General features: G+C 40.2%; 1 protein-coding gene across 1 annotated transcript in view; it reads left to right on the forward strand.

The window, feature by feature from the left end:
• erc2 (ELKS/RAB6-interacting/CAST family member 2) overlaps positions 1-19259 on the forward strand; it is a 46018-nt gene that overhangs the window by 22435 nt on the left and 4324 nt on the right. The window contains 8 exon segments of the mRNA XM_028575048.1: positions 88-255; positions 1330-1467; positions 10100-10124; positions 10127-10239; positions 10468-10608; positions 14324-14523; positions 18270-18393; positions 18570-18730. Coding sequence (XP_028430849.1) covers positions 88-255; positions 1330-1467; positions 10100-10124; positions 10127-10239; positions 10468-10608; positions 14324-14523; positions 18270-18393; positions 18570-18730 — 1070 coding nt within the window.

The following is a 19259-nucleotide window of genomic DNA, read 5'->3' on the forward strand; positions in this document are numbered from 1 at the left end:
CTCAATTACAGTCAAGTCCACATTATGTACAATTCTTTTATTTAAAGTAGACTCACTACAGTGTGTGTTTTTGGCATCATGTGTCAGGTGGATGCTCTACGTCTGCGACTGGAGGAGAAAGAATCCTTCCTAAACAAGAAAACCAAGCAGCTGCAGGACTTGACGGAAGAGAAGGGCACTCTCGCTGGAGAAATCAGGGACATGAAGGACATGCTGGAGGTCAAAGAAAGGAAGATCAATGTCCTGCAGAAGAAGGTGAGAATCGGAGTTGAAGAAAGCCTTCCCATTTAGGATGTAGAAAGGGATGAAAGGAGTTTTAAAGTCAAAAGGTCGGAATACAAACTGAGGAAAATGTTAGAAAAGTTGTCCAAACCATTTACTTAGCACACGCTGAGTTATTGTTGCAATATTTATCGGTTACTCCAAACTATGGTGAGTAAGCGGAGGTCTGTGTCGGTGTACTCCAGATGTAATTTGAAATTTAAAATGAGCAATGAGTGGAGCGAGTTGTTTTGTCAGACTCTTGTGTCCTGGACTAAACCAGTCACTCTGTGAAAATACAAAGCAAAGTGGTTATGCTCTCCATTAAGAGTGAGAGAGTGTCTTTTGCTCTCAGGGGGAAAAGTGTCCATAGAAAGACAAGCAAGAAGATATTTCTGCCTCACTGGCTCTTGTGTGTGTGTGTGTGTGTGTGTGTGTGTGTGTGTGTGTGTGTGTGTGTGTGCGTGTGTGCGTGTGTGTGCGTGTGCACGTGTGTGTGCGTGTGCGCGTGTGTGTGTGTGCTATAAATACTCACAGAGTGTTACTCCCTAACTCACCCTGACCTGCTCACCCATTCTATTTGCTTTTTTTTCTCTCATCTCTTGTTCTATCACACCTCCTCTCCCTGATACATCCACTTTTATCTCTTGCTGTCATCTCTTGTGATTTCTAATCTCCTGATGCGATTATTTGGTTTTGTTTCTCTGTTGTGTCAATCATATAATACTGTATATTAGATAAGTGCACACATTCACATCTTAATGCACAATTCCTACTTTCTCACAGATGGATTTTATATTCCGTTCTACTCTTCATTCTACTTCTTCTTAACTCTTCTTTAAAGTCTGCCAGTTTTGATGTTTTTTCTTGAAATGGAAAATGCTTTGTTGTAAAGCGCCAGCACATTTCAAACTATGAACATGACGTTGTCTGTAGAGGGTTACTCTTCAAAGACTTATGTAATCTTCAAGTCCAGCTATTACACCAACTGCTGTGGTACAGATACTGCTCTGGTTGTGACATCATGCTTCTCTGCTTTTTTTCTCTCCACCACCCTGCCTGTGTCAGATTGAGAACCTGCAGGAGCAGCTGCGGGACAAGGACAAGCAACTTGGGAACCTGAAGGATAGGGTTAAGTCTCTGCAGACCGACTCCAGTAACACAGACACTGCCCTGGCCACCCTGGAGGAGGCTCTGTCAGAGAAGGTATGGTAAAGCACTATAGCATTACAATGGATTCAGGGCTCCAGACTAACTTTTTGCCTTGGTTGTACTGGTGCACCTAACTTTTTTATTTTTTAGGTGCACCAGCACAAAATTTAGGCGCACCCAAATTTTTCCTTGCGTCGCCATTAGCACTGAATGGCGATACACGATATATAGCTCTGTATTTTTTTACAAAGTGGGCTAAATGTTCAGTTTTAAGTCAAAGCTACTTTTCACAAGCTCTTTTATTAAAACAGATTGTGATTAAAATAAATTGTAAAGACAGGGTTTCCTTTACCAGTTAGATAAATATACAGCTGCAACACATGTAAATGAAAGTTATCTGAAATAAAGAGCCTAGGATATATTAAAAATATATGTATATGTAAAGCTCATTCACTTGTTTTCAACAACAATAACAGACTGATTAAAAGAGAAAGAGGACGCCCGGATAGCTAGTAAATATAGAGGTTTGACGCCGACCTGCGGCCCTTTCCTGCATGTCATTCCCCCCTCTCTCTCCCCTTTCATGTCTTCAGCTTTCCTATCAAAATAAAGGCCGAAATCTTAAAAAAAAAAAAAAAAAAACAGACACAAAGACATAGGGAGACAGAGGGAGAGAGGGGGAGATAGGGAGAGAGGGGGAGTGCGGTGGACTGAAGCATATGCTACTCACAGAGTGACGGCCGACTCATTATGAATGGGTCCAGCACGCAAAATTTGGAATCCCACTATGACCCGCCCTTGAAGCAGCTCTATTGGTTGGGGTTAGGCATTTCACCTCGAGTGGTTAAGGTTCAATTCAATTCAATTCAATTCAATTCAATTCAATTCAATTCAATTTTATTTATAGTATCAAATCATAACAGAGTTATCTCGAGACACTTTACAGATAGAGTAGGTCTAGACCACACTCTATAATTTACAAAGCCCCAACAATTACAGTAATTCCCTCAAGAGCAAGCATTAGCAGTGGCTATTGCGACAGTGGCAAGGAAAAACTCCCTTTTAGGAAGAAACCTCGGCAGACCCAGACTCTTGGTAGGCGGTTAGTAACAAGCAGTTCTGGGACAGGATGCATACAAAAGGAAACAAATGAAAACATTGATGAGAGGCTGTACTGGCCTGCCTCCCTCTACTCTCACAATATTATTGATTATATATGATCAATAAATCTGATGACTACGAAGAGAAGCAGGTGGGCCGGGTTAGGCGGACGCTGCAACTCCTCACTTCTTAACTATAAGCTTTATCAAAGAGGAGAGTTTTCAGTTTATTCTTAAATGAGGTGATGGTGTCTGCCCCCCTAACCCAGACTGGGAGCTGGTTCCACAGGAGAGGAGCCTTATAGCTGAAGGCTCTCGCTCCCAGTCTACTTTTAGAGACTCTAGGAACCACCAGTAACTCTGCATTCTGGGAGCGCAGTGCTCTACTGGGACAATAAGGTACTAAGAGCTGTTCTAGATAGGATGGTGCTTGACCATTTAGGGCTTTGTAGGTCAGGAGAAGGACTTTAAAGTCAATCCTGAATTTCACAGGAAGCCAATGCAGAGAAGCTAAAACAGGAGAAATATGATCTCTTTTCTTAGTTCTCGTCAGAACACGTGCTGCAGCATTCTGGATCAGCTGGAAAGTCTTAAGGGACTTATTTGAGCAACCTGACAGTAGGGAATTACAATAGTCCAGCCTGGAAGTAACGAATGCATGGACTAGTTTTTCAGCATCGTTTTGAGACAGGATATTCCTAATTTTGGCAATGTTACGAAGATGAAAAAAGGCTGTTCTCGATGATTGTTTTAGATGGGCATAACTCCTAGATTTCTGACAGTAGTGCTGGAGGCCAGGACAACACCATCCAGAGTAGCTATATCTTTAGATAATGAAGTTCGGAGGTGTTTAGGTCCCAGTACAATAACTTCAGTTTTGTTACAGTTTAACATCAGAAAATTATAGGTCATCCAGGATTTTATATCTTTAATACATGCTTGAAGTTTAGCTAACTGACTTGTTTCGTCTGGTTTGATAGATAAGTATAATTGGGTGTCGTCCGCATAGCAGTGATAGTTAATTGAGTGTTTCCTAATGATATTACCAAGAGGAAGCATATATAAGGAGAATAAAATTGGTCCAAGCACTGAGCCTTGTGGAACGCCATGTTTAACTTTCGTGTACTTAGAGGATTTATCATTAACATTAACAAATTGAGATCGATCAGAAAAATAAGACTTAAACCAGCTTAGTGCAATTCCTTTAAATCCGACTAAGTGTTCTAATCTCTGTAACAGGATTGTATGGTCAATAGTGTCAAAAGCAGCACTAAGATCTAATAAAACAAGTATGGAGACAAGTCCTTTGTCTGCAGCAGTTAGAACGTTGTTAGTAATTTTCACCAGTGCCGTCTCTGTGCTATGATGCTTTCTAAATCCTGATTGAAAGTCTTCAAATAAGCTGTTGCTATGGAGAAAATCTGATTAGAAAATAACTGATTAGCAACTACTTTCTCAAGGATCTGGGAGAGAAAGGGAAGGTTAGATATAGGTCTATAGTTTGCTAAGACCTCAGGATCGAGGGTGGGTTTTTTCAGAAGAGGTTTTATCACAGCTACTTTAAATGACTGCGGTACATGACCTGTTAATAGAGACATATTGATCATATCTAGTAATGAAGTGTTTACCACGGGTAACGCTTCTTTGAGTAGCCTCGTTGGGATGGGTTCTAAGAGACAGGTAGATGGCTTTGCTGAAGATACCTTTACCATTAGTTGTTGAAGGTCTATAGGATAAAAACAGTCTAAGTATATGTCAGGTCTAGTCGTTCTTTCTAGCAGTCCTGTGTTGAAAGGTGAACCATTAGAAGTTGAGGGCAAAAGGTGATGAATTTTATCTCTAATTGTTATAATTTTATCATTAAAGAAGCTCATGAAGTCATCACTACTCAGAGCTAGAGGAATAGATGGCTCAGTAGAGCTGTGACTATCTGTCAGCCTGGCTACAGTGCTGAAAAGAAACCTTGGGTTGTTCTTGTTTTCTTCTATTAATGATGAGTAATAGTCTGATCTGGCATGTCTGAGGGCCGTCCTATAGGTTTTCAGACTGTCTTGCCAGTCCAAACGAGACTCTTCCATTTTGGTGGAGCGCCATTTGCTTTCAAGTTTTCGCGAGTTTTGCTTTAATTTACGAGTTTGGGAGTTATACCAAGGTGCTAGTTTCCTTTGCTTCATCTTCTTCTTTTTGAGTGGAGCAACAGAGTCTAAAGTAGTCCGTAGGCAGGCCGTAATACCATCTACACAATAGTCGATTTGAGAGGGACTAAAGTTTACATAAAGGTCCCCTGTTGTATTAAAAAAAGGTAATGAGTTTAGTGCTGTTGGAATGTCTTCCTTAAATTTAGCTATAGCACTGTCAGATAGGCATCTAGTATAGTAGCTTTTATCTAATTTCGTATAATCGGGTATTAAGAATTCGAAAGTAATTAAGAAGTGGTCTGATAATAAAGGATTTTGCAGGAATACTAATACATCTTCAATTTTGATACCATATGCCAGCACGAGGTCGAGGGTGTGGTTAAAACAGTGCGTGGCCTCATGCACACTCTGAATAGAATCTAGTAGTGAGTTGAAAGCAGTAGCAAGGCTATTGCTGTCAACGTCCACATGGATATTAAAATCACCTACAATGAGTACTTTGTCTGATTTAAGGACTGCACATGATAAAAAGTCTGAGAATTCAGATAAAAATTCAGAATACGGACCTGGAGCTCGGTAGACAACAACGAATATAATTGGCTGTACTGATTTCCGTGTTAGATGTTGAAGATTAAGAACAAGGCTTTCAAAAGAGTTATAATTTAGTTTAGGTTTAGGATTAATTAACAGGCTTGAATCAAATATGGCTGCAACTCCCCTTCCTCGGCCTAGGTTAAGGTTAGGGGATTGGTCAGGGGATAGGACCTGTACATGTAAGCATGGACACCTGGCCAATAGTAGTGTGTGAATGCTATTGAAGGGCGGGTCTTGGCGTGGCCATAGTGGGATTCGTAATATCGCGTCCAGCACGGGTTGAATGCGCTTTGGCGGGTCAGCCATAGGCGCCGATACCGTGGGTGCTCCGGAGCTCGAGCACCCACGGAAAATACCGAGCACCCACATGTGCCAGACTGCCAGTAGGCTACATTCATTTAAAATTAAACATTGCAATTGGTGCTAAGTGGAGCGTCTGTCATAATGTGATTGGTTATGTCGCTGTCAGTCCCATGTTAGATACAGCGCACGGTCGTGGTGCTCGTTAGGTCAGCGGTAGTTGGTGGTCTAGTTACCCCAGAATAGGTGACTGTGCACTGGATACAGAGCACCGCGAGCGACCAATCGTGGTGCTCCGTCAGGTCAGCGGTAGTTGGTGGTCAGTTAAACTTCTCATCTCCAATCCTATCTGTATTTGTGAGAAGTGGCGCTGTCCTGAGTTGAAAGATAGCCTACTTGATTATCGAGTTAATAGTGTGTTTGTATCGGATGCTGTCCGTTTCCTAAGGTTCTGAAATGCAAACATTTTTTGACTACTTTTTTTTTTAAAGGAAATGCGCCCGTGAGCACCAAGGGGGTAAGCTTCGCTTTAGAACGCGAGCCATAATGGCGCCATTTTGTTGCTAACTGGCCATCACCTCCTGTTAGCATTCCGCTGACCGCCATTTTTTTTTTATGTCACTTGACTGCGAATAACTTTACATCTGAAGCGTTTAAAGACTCTATTTGTCCGTTGTTTAGTTCCAAAGAAACACGACAATGTATAAAAGGCTTCATTACCTTGTACCTCACGTTATGGATCCGTAGCAGACGTTTTTGTAAAAATAAGCTAACGATTGTGTCATAACCAAGTGACTTACTGTCGCATAGTAGAGGAATTACCGTATAGTACAGGAGAAGCTCGCAGGCAGTTTCGACTTACATGAGATGTTTAGGTTTAATTACTAATGTTAACTAGCATGTTAGTGATCAATAATTAGCCTGTGCCCATGTTATCTCCTTACATACACCTACAGTCTCCGTATCTGTAAGATTGGGAATGATTGAGATTTCTCTTGGCACAGCTACCAGAAGACTTACAACTTTCAGACACGTTGCTCACGTCACATTCTCTCAGTTGGAGGCTGCGCAGTAAAGCTGGCCATCACCAGAAAAGTGCTTCTAATAGCCTTCACTGGTCTCCGTCCAGAGCAACGGGGTCTATTGGTCCATTATATACTGTCTATGGTGAACACCCACGGAGGAAAACATAAATCGTCGCCTATGGGGTCAGCTGCATTACACACGTCTTGTGTAGGCTATGAAATTTCTGTATCGTCACTGCGCTGCATTTTTATGAACAATGATAATGGCCATGGGTCATCTCTCGCCCAGGTCCAGCAGGCTCCATCTTACACGCTATTACTCAACGAACTGAAGTTAGTTGCATTTAAAAACTTCTAACTTGTTTTTTGCCGTGGTGGCCGCAATAATATGGAGCTAAATCAGGGCCAAATGTTTTGTTCATTTGAAAAAAAAATATATAGTTGAAAAAATAAAGCTTGAAATTGAAAATTTAAGTTTTGGTCAAAACTTGGAAAAAATAAAACCATGTATTCAAACTTAAAATAAGTGTACCAATTTTTCTTTCAGTTTGAATGAAATATAGATTAAATTCTGGAATTATTTTGAATAAATTATAAATTTTCATTTTTCACTTTAATATTTGTTTTCAGTTCCACATTTCATGTTTTCAGATTCAAAACTTATTTTTTTCGCCTTCAAATCTTTTTTTTTTTTTCAGTTTCAAATCTTTTTTTTCGTTTTCAGATCTGTTTTTCACTTTCAGATAATTTTTTCGGTTTCAGACTTTTGGCCCTGATTTTGCGTGGGGGCGTGGCTTCAACTCAGAGGGGCGTGGTATTATGGTGACAGCCTAACAACGAAGGCAGAAGACTCCTCTGTCATGTTGACTTCAGGAAATGGTGTTACTGTGAGAACTATGACTGAATGCTTTCTATCCACTATATACATGTGATGTTTACTTAATAAACTGATGCAAGTGACAAAGTTCCATTTAAAAAATTGTATTGGACAACACATGGTACCAATTACACTATAAGAGCAATAAACTGATTGTGCAGTTCGGCAGGAACAATGACTTCTCCCACTTCCATGTATGACATTGAATGTAGCACCACAGTATTCACTCGGCAGTCAGCATAGCGTCCGCTCCGCCAAGGCAACCTGCTGGCGCAGCCACAGGTAAGACATGTGAAAGATATTAGCCTTTTTGAATAGATACTTTGGGACATTATCCCGCAGTGGCATTTTTTTTTTTGTCATTAACACATAAAGGGAAAATAGGTGGACAGCTGGAAATGAAGCATCGCTAGCACAAAAGTTAGCATTAACTAACGTTAGCTTCACACTAGCTGGTGTTTTTACACCAATTTTAGTGTCCAGCTCAAGTTTTTTGACTTTAACGTGTAGTGGTCTTTGTTAACCTCTGTTTGCCAGAATGACCATAACTCGACAGTGGCTGCCTGCAGCCGTACAGCCTTATAAATGTAAAACATTATAGATAACTAACATTGCTAGTGTTACCTTTTCATGGTTAGTTTAAACAACATAACTTGTCCTGGTCATGCTGTTACATGTAACGTTATAGTGTAAAACGTAATTTATCAGGTCAGAGCATTAATGTAAAGTCATATTTGTCTACTCTATAAAAGGAGACCTTCTTCACTGCAGCCAGTGTCAAGTTATGGTCATTCTGACAAACCGAGGTTAACAAAGACCAATACACGTTAAAGTAAAAAAAAACTTGAGCTGGACACTGAAATTAGTGTAAAAACACCAGCTAGTGTGAAGCTAACGTTAGTTAATGCTAACTTTAGTGCTAGCGATGCTTGATTGCCAGCTTTGTCCAGCTGTCCACCTATTTTCCTTTTATGTGTTAATCACAAAAAAAAAATGCCACTGAGGGATAACGTCGCAAAGTATCTATTCAAAAATGCTAATATCTTTCACATGTCCTACCTGTGGGCTGGTGCCAGTGAATACTGTGGTGCTATAAGTCATACATGGAAGTGGGAGAAGTCATTGTTCCTGCTGAACTGCACAATCTGGCACAGTTTATTGCTCTTATAATGTAATTGGTACCATTTGTTGTCCAAAACATTTTTTTAAATGGAACTTTGTCACTGGCATCAGTTTAAGTAAAAATATAGTGGATAGAAAGCATTCAGTCATAGTTCTCACAGTAACACCATTTCCTGAAGTCAACATGAAAGAGGAGTCTTCTGCCTTCTTTGATAGGCTGTCACTCATAATGCCACGCCCCTCTGAGTTGAAGCCACGCCCCCACGCCAAATCAGGGCCAAAAGTAAACGAAAAAAAAAAAAATATCTGAAAGTGAAAAACAGATCTGAAACCGAAAAAAAAAAAGATTTGAAGCCGTAAAAAAAAAAGATTTGAAGCCGTAAAAAAATTACTTTTGAATCTGAAAACATGAAATGTGGAACTGAAAACAAATATAAAAGTGAAAAATGAAAATTTATAATTTATTCAAAATAATTCCAGAATTGAATCTATATTTTATTCAAACTGAAAGAAAAATTGGTACACTTATTTTTAGTTCAAATACATGGTTTTATTTTTTCCAAGTTTTGACCAAAACTTAAATTTTCAATTTCAAGCTTTATTTTTTCAACTATATATATTTTTTTCGAATGAACAAAACATTTGGCCCCGATTTAGCTCCATACAATAACAGAGATTTACTAGCGACCTAGGAAAAATCTTAGTCGCACCCTTACAAATTTTGGTCGCATTTGCCCTGTAGATGCAATGTGTGTTCACGGTTGGGATGCGAACTGCCGCTGCATGAAGTATGAGAGCATACAGTAGGTGTCTGCCCCCTCAAGGCTGGCGATAGCTAGGGGCAAGACTGGGCTCAGCCCACCCAAACGTGCGTCTTGCCCACCCAATCAAAAGTTAAGAAACTGTGTCCAGCCAATGGAAAAAATAACACAGAAAATACCAGTAGAGTTTGTAGCTTCTGATTAGGTGGGCAGCCTACAGCCCGCCTCCAAAGACGCCCTCTGCCCAGTGCCCACCCCCTCTTTTTGTTGTGTTTAGGTACAAATACACAGAGCTGTCCCAAACAGGGCTCTGTGTCTATCAGACGGTCTGAAGGAGATACCATACAGTAACAGCAGACTACTAGGCCAGGTGGAATTGTTCTTGAAATATTGTTACTTTATTCCTTTTAAATTACAACTTCTTTGTTCTCATGTTCTCAGACAACATACAGTAGTTGAGATAAGTTATGTTTTCAATGTGCAGACGCTCATTGAAAATGAGCATAAATCTTTCTGAAAAACATGAGCTACTAGATAAAAAAGATAAAAGTAATAATCCTTCACATTTACTCATACTTGCAAAGCTTTTTGTTCATGACATTCCTTGCTTGATGAATGTGTATTGTTGCTCACACTCAGCCAATAATTTTTATACCCATAAATTGGCTCTTTAACATTCTTAAGTTCTGTGTGTGTGTGTGTGTGTGTGTGTGTGTGTGTGTGTGTGTGTGTGTGTGTGTGTGTGTGTGTGTGTGTGTGTGTGTGTTAGGAGAGGATAATAGAGCGTTTAAAGGACCAAGGGAAAGGGAAGACAGAGAACGTCTTGAAGAAGTGGAGTCCTATAAGAAGGACAACAAGGACCTGAAGGAGAAGGTCAACAGCCTGCAGATAGAATTAACAGAGAAAGAGGTCAGTGAGTATGCATGGAGCAAAGAGATTTTTTTGAAAGCGTGTGTGGATTGTGTCCACATGGCTGCATATTGTACACATGGTGTGCCTTTATATTTCTCTATAGTTCCATATTTCCTCTTTCTTTCAGTAGGCCTTTATATGACATGTAAGCTGTGGCACTATGCCATAGTAAGACCTCCTGATTTGAACCTATGCTAACTGTCTGTACTGTCTGTCTACCTGCAGTCCAGTCTCATCGATTTAAAAGAACATGCTTCCTCCCTGGCATCCTCTGGCCTCAAGAAGGATTCAAAGCTCAAGTCACTGGAGATCGCCATTGAGCAAAAAAAAGAGGAGTGTAGTAAGTTGGAGACGCAGTTGCAGAAGGTAGGTGTGCGTTTCACAGAGCAGAATTACTCAGGCAAATGTGTAGATTGGATTTTGAGGTATTTACTAATTTTGAACCTAGATCCATATGTAGTATTTAGTTATAAAAATAATTCACATATTACAGAGTTTTTATTCAGGGCAAACAAAAAAAAACTCTATGGTTCAGTAAAGCTAACATGATACCACAGCACTGTCATAGCAAATACATGTGTTCATACTAATTTATAGATGTAGTGTAGTAGCAGTAGCTGTTCTGGAGCTTTTGATTGTATCCCATGATCTACATCAAAAACGACATCTAAAAGTACAATTCCATGACAACTGATCTCTACCTGCTGAGGAATATTGTGCAATAGGCAATTGTGGTTAGTTTGTTTTGCTAACTACTGTTTCTAAGGTCAATAATTTACTTTCAGTCTCAAATTTATTTTTATTTCATTTTCCCATTTGATTTGGTGAGGGAACATGAACATCACACAAAGAAGACTCAATGCACTCATACAAGGAACAGTCCCACATACATCTAATCAAATTTATTTTGCAATTACATGCCCTATGGCTATTCTCATTGGCTGTAGAAAGAATGACTACATAAATAAAATAGTTAAGAAAAACACTCAACTGAAAGCATTAGAAAATTATTATCATGTGTTTCAAACATGAACAAATATATACTTTATTGTTATGAAATAGGAAAGAGGTCCAGGATAGAAATGGCCTATTTTAGTCACCAATACACTTTCATTTTTCATGATAAATGCTTAAACTCTGGCTGAACTTTGGAGAGCTTGTCTGCCCAGAATGAAGACTGTACAGATGTCCCTCATTGTAATTGCACTGAACTATAGATAAAAACCAAAGCTTGTGTGTCCACTGTGAAGAAAATAATTGGCTCACTATGTGTCCAGTGTTAAGTAGTTATAGACTTCACAAATTGTGAACTATTCCTTTTATTCTTAGAGAGAGAAAGAGTTTGGTGTTTTTTCATAACTTTTTCAACTCTTACATTGTTTGTTATTTTCATGGAGGATAATTCGGAATGACTCAACAGAACACACTTTTTGCCATTATGTGTATATATATATATATATATATATATATATAACAAGGTGAAAAACTGTGAAAACCCGTAGTCCTTCATTAAGCTAATTCCTTATCTGTAAATATCACTGTAATCCACACTGAACCCAAAACGTGAACCTGCGTTATATAAAACACAGTGGATTAGGTTAATGGCTACCATCATGCTTTCTCTCCTGTAACGGGCTGCACTGCACTTCTTTGTTAGACTGCTGCAGGGGCAGACAGTCCATTAAATACCCTCCTCTGCCTCCTCATACTATATAACCCCTAGACTATCCCCGTGTCTGTTCCTCTACATTTGTCCGTTATGTGTTGCCCTTAACATGTAACAACATGTGCTGTACTGAGACTATGTTACTGCTCTGTCAAACATGTATTGTAACATGTGATGCTGCTGTTCTCTCCTCTGTCTACTAAACTAAATCCTAACGCTTACTCTCCCGCCCCACTCCCTTCCTCAACCCCTCCGTTTGCAATGTAGCAAGCTGAGCAGCTATTCAGTCACATGAACAATCCTGTAAGTCCCTCTCTTGAGCTTTCTGAGGCACATATTGAAAGCATGAGGACCACTGATAACTTATTTAAAACATGCTAGATGGTGATCATGCCAGCCCCCAGCACAGGTTCTGATTTCACCCACCGAGCCACCCAGATGCATGATCATCGCACTGTACTAATATAATGATTTTTATACTGCACTCAGAGCCCTGTGCAACGTACTCATTCTGCAACGTTTGTGAAACGTGGTGAAACTGGTGCTACATATACAGTATTTAAAGTTCACTCACTGGTTAGTTGGAATTAGACAGTATATCTTTTTATTCTGAACTTTGTAATTGTGGCTCTGTAGTTGGTTTATCTGTGATTACTTTCACTACAACATAATTTTCCCTTATCCTAACCCTTGCACATTGGAGAAAAAAAGGCTCTGCACACTTACTTCCAATACAAGAATTTAAAGATGAGGTTAAGTCTTCCGTCAATAGACCTTCATTAGATGGTTGATCTCCCAGAGATAGCACCTGTGTTTTTGTCCTGTTTGTTCCACTTGTTTTTAGTTTCTCATATCTTTTGACACCTACAACCCTAGAATGAACTGTGAAGCCAAACCTTTTCCATCTTTTTCTCTTGTTACTGAATTAAGTTTGAAGATGACAGAGAAATTATTTGCATTAGTACAATTTTGTTTGTCATTAACAGAATACAATTCTGTGTTTTTGAGGATCCCAGTAAATGTCTAAGTCAAGCTTTAAATAGTTTTGAGGGACGCACGGTTATCGATTTTTAAAGCTTTGATTTTTTTCAAATTTTTCTCACCTGTATCACTGATGCTTTTTGTGGAGCTTAATGAAATCGCAGGTGCAAAACAGGATAAGCTTTAATTATCCTGAGGTAATTTATTTTCCATGATACTTTTATAATAAATACAATATATCACAGAAACAGAGGATAAACCAATACAGAAAGAAATCAGGAAAATAAAATAATGAAAATACGAAAGCCATTATGCAGTGGAGTTTCTACAACCCTCAAACGCATCATTTAAACCCCATCTTTAGCATAATGCTCACATCAAAATCCTTATTTAAACCCACAGGCTGAATGGAGTCAAATTTATCTGTCCAATAACGTATTTTTGATATACTTCCACATTGTTTCGTGGTTCTAAAATAACTTGATGTGTATATTTACAATTTGAATCATTGAGAAAAATCTCCCGCAAGTTAAATCCTAACATCGCTCCTCATGCTTAAAATATGAAACTTACTTTAGCCGACAGATTTCCTTGGTCCCTGTTGCTTCTGTTCCTCCATTCTGTTGACTGACAATCACAAAGACTGTGCAGCTTCGTTGGGTTTGCATGACATGGTCGACCTTTGTTGCATGTTGTCACTGTCAGTGTTGCCACGCTTTTCTTTCGTCTCAGTGTGGTGCGGTTAGCTGAGGTATCAGCCGTGGTCTGAGATCACTGCAGTGTTTTGGTGGATGCTCTCTGGCTCTGTACAACTCTTGCACTTTTGCGACCTGTGTTGACATGTGTGGCTGCATATTGTCTAGAGGGTGATGTGTACCACTGTAATGTACTTAATGGAGAGTTACAAACTGTTGCAACAATGGCGAGATTAGTCCATATTGACCAAGCAGTAAAGCTCTGATTAGTTTGTGACAGATAAGCAAAGAGGCAGGATCATGATTTAGCATTTCACTGCCACTGATTTGTTTGATTGCTGCACAATCACACACATACACAGTCCCGTATTCTGCATAATCACCAAGTGTGCCAAGTGACTGGGAGTCTCAGAGGGCTGTTAAATGGAGCTAAATAATAGCTCTGTTGAAGCTAATGAGCCAGCACCAGTAATGATGCCCTTGGCTTGTCCACAACATTTTACTCTGCTTTATTTATTCAGAAAGAGAGAGAGAGAGAGCAAGGGGAGTGGTTAATATAAGACATTGATGGACTGCAATGTACTGTATGTATCTCTCTTCCATGGGCAGTAAAACATTCTGTGCTGTAGTGCATGGTTGTGTTGATGTTATAATGTTAATGGAGTGTATCTTCGGGTGTGTGCATGTTTGTTTGTTTGTTTGTTTGTTTGTGTCTTTCCCTGGCATGTGGATTCAGAAGGCCCATGAGGTGGAGCTGCAGTCCGGCCCCAGAGGGAACCCGGAGTACGTGGACCGAGTGAAGTTGCTGGAGAAGGAGGTGAGCTACTACAAGGACGAGGCCAACAAGGCTCAGACGGAGGTGGAGAGACTCCTGGACATCCTGCGAGAGGTGGAGACCGAAAAGAATGACAAGGACAAGAAGATCGCTGAGTTGGAAAGGTAATTGAATCTGATTGTCTCGACAAGTTAGTTAAAGTATTCAAACTTAACCTTTGGCTTACCCTGATGTGATTATATATATATTGTCTAGTACTATTGTTACATAGAAATAATGAATATATGTGTTTGCTATTTTGGCAAAATTGTTGCATTATTACATTACGTTAGTTTGGCAGAAACTTTTGTCTAAAGCTACTCACAATAACTTCATTCAAACTTGATAGGAAGATGAGCTGTGAGTAAAAAAAAAATTCCAAAACCCACCACTCTCAGCTCTGGACCAGGAGATACATACAAACAATAAATAAATACAATAAATAACAAAACAAGATACAGCAAAGAGAGAAACCCACACGAGAAGAAAAAACAAAAACATTTCCATTGTATATTTATATATCCTCTTTTTCCTCTCGTCATATATCCAGATATGATAGAAAGAAAAACTACAGTAGATGTCGTCAAAAATGGGACGTTTTTTTAAGAGCTGGTTTATCAATGTAAACTCTTTCACTTACTCCTACTGTGTGCAGTTGCCAGACAGAAGGTTTGGTCTCTGAGATTTCTGCCTGTTTGTGAGCTGACAAAATATGTTATTTTGTAATTTGGGTGAACCACCTTTTAATGTTATTATCCTAAACAATACATTATGTTACTGTTTGTCCATTGAGGCCATGAGCCCCTGACATTTTAACAGTCAAAGTTCAAGTAGTAAATAATCCAACTTTAAAGTGCCCTGTTCCATGTTCTCCATTTTTAAGTGAACTTCCATGTTTATTTGTATACATGTGCTGTAATTTTTCCGTTGTTATGTACAAGTGTGAAATCATGACTTTGTGTCAGCACACTGTCTTGCACTGGTTCCAGTCTTGGTTTTGTGTAATACACTCAGAAATACACCTTTCGATGGACAATAGTTGCAGCTACATGTTGCGATACACCTAGAATTCTCTGTAAAAGTTGTGACCCTATGTTAGATGTGATATTAGAACACAAGTGCCACTCAGTCACCCCCTTAATGGAAGAGGTCAAAGTGATTTCAGTTAATGGACCACATAAATAAAGCTGGTGGCCTCATCAGCTCTTGGCTCACCTCTCAGTGCAGTATGTGGTTCAGAGTCTTCGCACTGGAAGCAGCTTTTAGCTTTGGTTCGATAATGGAGGAGACCAACGTCATTCAACTGGAATGAATTTAAATTGATGAGACAAAGACTGGATGGACTGCATGAGAAATACACATGAGCACTGTCTGCCAATGACCCACCACTTAAAAAAAGTTGTATTGTTCCTTCCCAGCTAATTATAAAGGGGCCCTTTCATTTCTGTGTCACTCTGATTTGTTAGTGATGTTTGATTAATTAAGTGTTCTTGTCCTTTTTTGCCATCTTTACCCACTTTTTTTCTGTCCCTTTCCTCTTTCTATCTTCTGTTTCATGCCCACCTACTCCTTTCTTCACCCTTTGCCATTGATCATTTTCAACTTCGGTCTCGAACCTCATTTTTTCTTCCCTTTCTCCAATCCGATTCTGTTTTTAAATTCTCTTCTCCATCTCCCACGCAACTTCTTTCCTGTTGTGCCCCCCTGATACCAGCCCCCCTCCCTCTGCCCCTCGCCCCACCCCTCGTCCCGGTGGCAGAGCCCCCCCTGACCCGCTCCCTTCTGTGTCCGCTGCCCCCCAGCAGATAGGGGGCATGGTGTGGGATTTCCTGGGAAAGTGAGTGCTCTGCCCTGGCACTTCAGCTCGGCTGCGTGGTTAAAGTCTCCGACTGCAACTGCTGCAACTGCATCTGGTTTCACCTGTGTGCCTGGGTCTGCCTGCTGTCTGAAGGATTCACGTATCTTTGTATCAGAGTGGCAGGCTCTGTTTTTAGTCTGTGGTGTTATTGCTGTACCTGTACACATGATACAAAGATCCCTGGATTCCTGGTTTGCTTTTATTTCTGCAGCATGTGTTTTGCTCAGTGATATGCTCAGCCAGCTCACAAGTACAAAACTTCAGGTCATAATTTTTGCAATATATGTGCAGATGCTCATATATTCTGTAGTGTTCCTTTGATTTCCTGAACAGTAGACGTAACTTCATGCTGGGGTTCCTGTTGTGGCCTGTTTCTGTAATGAGGCATGGTAAAGTCACACAATAAAACCAATTGCACCAAGGATTCAGCAAACTAGCAACCAAATTTTAGTTACACTGTAAAGTTTTCAGAGTTGTAACTGAGAGCCACAAAATTTGCACTTGTATATATATATTTAATACTAAGTAATATTGTAAATACTACACTATATACTGCATTAGAAGCAGTTTTCTTGGTGTGATTTTCCCAACTGCTCACGCTTTTTTCATCCATTTTAGTTGACTGTACTGTACTTTTTGTCGCTCAGTGTCCTTTGTTGAAATATCTTAGAGCACATATGCACACTAACACACTTACAGACACACACATATACCCTTTTGTGTCTTTTTGTGGTGTTGGCTGTTTGTTGAAACGTATTAAGTTTCTGTCCTTAAAGCTGTGGCTTCCTCCTGCCATGAGCACATTTCCCCTGCTCGTTCCATCCACCCATCTGCCCACCTCACCCTACATCACCCTCACCCTCTGTAACTTTCACCTTCTAATCATCCCAGTAACATCACCCGAACGGCCCCTCTCTTTTCTAGTGGTCTTTCCTGGTGCCCACCTTCCTGCCCCACCACACCCTGCCTAGCTTGCTCTTCCAGATACTAAAGGGAAATTATCAACCTAGTGGCCTGCATGAATAGGGCTGCTGTGCTCCAGGTCTACACGCGCTCTGTGAGTGAGGTGCTGTAGTAGGTATAGGGTCAGGACTGAACCCTCCATCTTGAAGTATGTCAGTCCAGTTGGGTCTCTTCTGTCTGAAAAACCCTGCATCCATAACTAATTCTCTCACTAGCTCACTCCTTCTCTCGGTCAAACCACTTTTGGCTTTCCTCTCCTTTTGCTCGGCACTCAGACTTGTCTTCCTCCCTTTTGCCCTGCTGACTTTTGCCTGTCTGACTGCATGTCTGCCACTCCCAGGCTTGGCAGCAGATGCACATGGTTCCATGTTATCAGAGAAGGTGCATCCTGCATTAGCTGTGTCAGGCTGCAGAGCAGCGGCTGTCACAGGCGCCTCTGTAATCTCCCATGTTGTTAGACAATGAACTCTTCTGGGTCTTCTTTATTGTTTTTTGTTTTTTTGTGGTTGTTTCTTTATGTTCTGGTTCTAATGTCTCTTTTTTGTTTTACTTTTTTCCTTTGTGTGCTCTCGTCTGCTGCTTCCAATGTCTCCTTCACTTGTCCTGTCACCCCCTTCTCTTCTATCTCTTCCTCTCCCCATCTGCAGTCTAGCTCCCAGGTAAGTTATGCCCCTCTCCCCCATTGTGGACCCATCTCTACCTATATCCATCCTAACTCTGGTGCTTAAACCTGTGAGTCATTTCAGCAATGTCATGTTACGTAACATGAAGCTATCAATTCATCTGTGATGCTCGTGTCTTGTTGCTGTCCTGGTGGTCTTATGATTGGTACCATTTTGAAACAAGACATTATTGTCCATTACGCTCTACTTGTTCTCCTTGTTTGTGTTTCATGTTTTTTGTTGTGATATACGGGAATATATAGTACCATACTCACACAACTAATTACCTCCTAATGCTATTTCCCCAATAGATAAATGGTACAGCAACTACAGAATGGAATTCAGAAAAATGACTGGCATGGAAATGCTGTTAAATTGTTTTTTACAGACAAGGAGGCAAAGACCTGACTAAGAAGGGTCCAAATATCAAACTGGGACCACAAGGCGAAAAGAAAGGCTTAGGACAAGACCCTCGTAAGGACAGCTCCATGGACAGTGGCCACCACGTAAAGGTGCAAATTTACTCTTGAGAAATACACTTAGTTGTCAGTTTATTTTAACCTTCATGAAGGTGGGATTTATTGTAGGACTTTAGTGTTGGACTGCATTAGTTTTTATGAGACATGTCTACATTTCTATGTCTGTGTGTCTTATTTATACATTTGTTGTGTGTTCACATATAATGCAGTTGGAAGAGCTGATGAACACGCTGGAAAGGACAAGGCAGGAGCTGGATTCCACCAAGCAGCGTCTCTCCTCCACACAGCAGTCGCTGCAGGAGAGGGACGGCCACCTCACCAACATGAGACAGGAGCGCAGGAAACAGCTGGAGGAGATACTGGAGATGAAGTTAGTGCCCATCCTGACAATTGATGTCAGCCTCACAAAAAAAGCCCATCATTTCACTTATGTTGGTGTGTTTCTGACTAAGGCATGGATTAATGTATATATTAACTATATTAATTTGAGGGGAGAAACAGGGCATGCAGTTCATGACTAATTTTATACCAATTTAAAGTCACATCAGCCCTGGCCATATGTAGTTTTACTTGCACTTAAGCAGTATTTGACTTTGATGTAATTAAAGTAACTACATGGAACTTTTAAATGTTTCTGCAACTGTGTAAGTTTTCATCTGATGATCATAAATGACCTGTAACATCAAGGAGACCTAACAGTGAAAAGAATGCTATTTTTATATAGTTTTTATTAGTGCCTCTGCACGGGTCCAATTTTTCCCGCAAAGTCACAAAAAGATTTACGGCAGGCAAACCAGTTCTACAGTCACACATTCTAATGGGTCACAGATTTCGGCGTAATACTGAAAAAGCCTGTGTAAACCAGCCAGGTAAAAGGTAGCAGGAGATATCTTTATACA

Source organism: Perca flavescens, chromosome 4 (genome assembly GCF_004354835.1).
Source record: "Perca flavescens isolate YP-PL-M2 chromosome 4, PFLA_1.0, whole genome shotgun sequence".
Taxonomy (NCBI): Eukaryota; Metazoa; Chordata; class Actinopteri; order Perciformes; family Percidae; genus Perca; species Perca flavescens.